This window comes from Helianthus annuus, chromosome 14 (genome assembly GCF_002127325.2).
Source record: "Helianthus annuus cultivar XRQ/B chromosome 14, HanXRQr2.0-SUNRISE, whole genome shotgun sequence".
Taxonomy (NCBI): domain Eukaryota; kingdom Viridiplantae; phylum Streptophyta; class Magnoliopsida; order Asterales; family Asteraceae; genus Helianthus; species Helianthus annuus.
In genome coordinates this window covers 104,402,443-104,405,340 of record NC_035446.2, presented here as the reverse complement: position 1 = coordinate 104,405,340, position 2,898 = coordinate 104,402,443, and the positions used below count along the sequence as shown (strand labels likewise).

The 2,898-nt window shown below is 38.6% G+C and overlaps 1 protein-coding gene across 1 annotated transcript; it reads left to right on the top strand.

The window, feature by feature from the left end:
- Window positions 1-302: 302 nt before the first annotated feature.
- Window positions 303-2,345, top strand: LOC110877554 (patatin-like protein 3). The gene is made up of 2 exons (XM_022125706.2): window positions 303-1,314; window positions 1,734-2,345. The coding sequence occupies exons 1-2, from the start codon at window positions 364-366 to the stop codon at window positions 2,088-2,090; spliced, it is 1,308 nt and encodes a 435-aa protein (XP_021981398.1). The 5' UTR covers window positions 303-363; the 3' UTR covers window positions 2,091-2,345.
- The last annotated feature ends 553 nt before the right edge of the window (window positions 2,346-2,898 follow it).

Here is a 2,898-nt window from a genome sequence, read left to right as displayed (position 1 = left end):
ATTAAAAAGATTATCATATCAATTTTACATTACATATTACATATAAATATATAACTAATCTTAAAACACATTATCCCCCTTTTTCTTTATGACAAAAGAAAAAGTAAAGTCCACTATTTAAAACACAACAGCGGCAACAAATTTAATCGTTTTCCACCCGCCCTTATTTTTACAAATTTAATTAATCGTCAACGACACTCTTTTGTCTTTTCCCCTTCCTTACATACATACACGCACGACCACTTTCATATCCGTACCACTCCCCTCTATATAACCCCCCTAATCACCACCCTTATTCTTCACTCCAATATCTCTTCAATTCCAATTTCAATCACTCATATTCATATTCATATTCAACCACTAATGGCAACACTTTCAATGATTGATTCCAACTCCCACATGGATAAACTCACCTCTGAAATCTTCTCCATTCTTGAAAACAAGTTTTTGTTTGGGTACGATAATAATAATAACAATAATAATGTTACTTCCCCTACAAAAGACCAGGTTTCTGTCCCTATTGATGAAATGAAGTTCCACAAACATGTGTCCGGAAAAGTTAGGGTGCTTTCAATTGATGGTGGCGGCGCGACTGATGGAGTTCTCGCTGCCATGTCAATTGTGCACCTGGAGTCGTCGCTCCGTCGGAGTTCCGGAATCCCAGATGCCCGCATTTCGGATTTTTTCGATGTGGTCACCGGGTCGGGTATAGGGGGTGTGTTGGCGGCTTTGTTGTTTACCAAAGGGAAAGATGGCGAGCCGTTGTTTACTGCGGATGACGCGCTTCGGTTTGTGGTGGAAAACGGGTGCAAAATGTCGCGGTTTTGTAAACCAGGGGTTTTTCGGCGGATTCTTGGGAATCCGCCGAAAAGTGGGAAGGTGTTTAGTAAGACTTTTGGGGATTTGTCCTTGAAAGATACTGTAAAAGCGGTTCTGATACCATGTTATGATTTGACCACTGGGGCGCCTTTTGTTTTTTCTCGTGCTGATGCTGTGGAAATGGAAGGATGTGATTTTAAAATGAGTGATGTGTGCGCTGCCACCACCGCGGTTAATGGGCCCGTTGAGACGGTGTCGGTGGACCGCAGAACGAAGATATCCGCGGTTACCGGTGAGCTAGCGATGAATAACCCGACCGCTATGGCGATCACGCACATCCTCAACAATAAACAAGAGTTCCCGTTTTGTAACACCGTCGACGACTTGCTTGTCGTGTCTCTAGGCAACGGCGAACCATCGTGTGGCGTTGCTGGGAATCAGACGCCATCGCGGGCGGCCTTGCTTAAGATCGTTGGAGAAACAGTTTCGGATACGGTAAGCAATTTTTATTAATATGCATTGTACATAATATACAAGTATAATAAGTATTAAACTATCAAAATGTGAATAGTAAATTAAATGCGTCATTTCTAAAAATTCCATGAAATTTATGACGTTAAAACTCAAAATAATAAACAAATAAAAGTGTAGATTGGTAAAAACATTTATTAATGAATTAAATATTGTAAGTTTAGCGGACAAAAGTTATATATTATTAAAAGAAAAAATTAGGTGACACTATTATTGCAACAATAATAATGGGACCACGACAACTATTGTCGATACCGTCGGTAGGGGGTTTATTGCCATTATTATTGTATTTAGAAGCTACAAAATTGAATGATAGGAAAATCAACAAAAAGACTACTTTAACCCTATTCAATGTCTAATTATGATTTTGTATGATTTTATAGGTTGATCAAGCGATATCAATGGCGTTTGGACAATCACGAGCTAGTAACTATGGTCGTATACAAGGTAACAAAGGTTTTGTAGACTCGGGGAATCTTAACAAGGGAAAAGAAACGAATATGCTTAAATTGGCCGAACAAATGTTGAGACAAAAGAACGTTGAATCTGTGTTGTTTCAAGGGAAGAAGTGTAACAAAACTAATCTGGATAAGTTGGAGTTTTTCGCTACAGAAATCGTTAAGGAAACCGAAAGGCGGAAGTTGAATATATTACCTACCGTTGTGTTAAGGCAAACAACTACATCGTCGTCGCCTAGAACATCCTCTGCCACGACCTTATCTATCACGTCTTCAAATTAGTTTTCAGATATGTTGTTGAAGAAAACGAGGCTTAAAACGCACATAAGGAAGATTTATTTTATGGGTTTGCATTTTAGGGTAAGATCATTATGATCGATGGTAGTTTAATTGTGTATATAGAAAGATTTGAGGATTTGTGTTAGAAGAATTTTTGTTCGACTCCGAGCAATATCGAACAATTGCGATGTATGTTAGGGTTTGGTTGGATTTAGTAGTTAGAAATTTGAGTGAAAAGTATTTTATACATTGTGGGTATTCTTTAAACTATTATATATTATAGAATGTCAAAAGTTAAAAACGGTGAATCACCAAAACTACTATCAATCATCTTGAGTGAATACTAACGTACCACACATACACATATCTATATAATACGATCAAACAAGCATGAGTTACGATCAAGACAAATTAATAACAATCAATCATCTTTAGTCAAATTCTCGTACAACAACAGTTATCACACTAGTATTCAAATGGCACCCTTTGAGGCATTATATGGAAGAAAACGTCGATCGCCTATTGTATGGCACGAGATCGGAGACGCGCAAATTACCGGTCCTGAGTTAATACAAGAAACGAGTGACAAAATCCTCCAGATACGAGACAATCTCCTGAAAGCTCGGAGTCGTCAAAAGAGTTACGCCGATAAATGCCGCAAGCCCCTTGTCACACCCCAACCGAAGGCGGAAACCTCGGGGCATGGCACTGAGCGAAACAGATTGTCCAGAAGTTTCCATAACAACTACGATTACCAATTATTTAAAGCATTACGTCCCATACCATGACATAATAAGTAGCATAGATATTA

Excerpts from the sequence above, each read along its gene's own strand:
- LOC110877554 (XM_022125706.2), top strand. The coding sequence starts at position 364 with ATGGCAACACTTTCAATGATTGATTCCAACTCCCACATGGATAAACTC. Across the intron at positions 1,315-1,733 it reads GAGAAACAGTTTCGGATACG|GTTGATCAAGCGATATCAAT; the intron begins GTAAGCAATTTT and ends ATGATTTTATAG.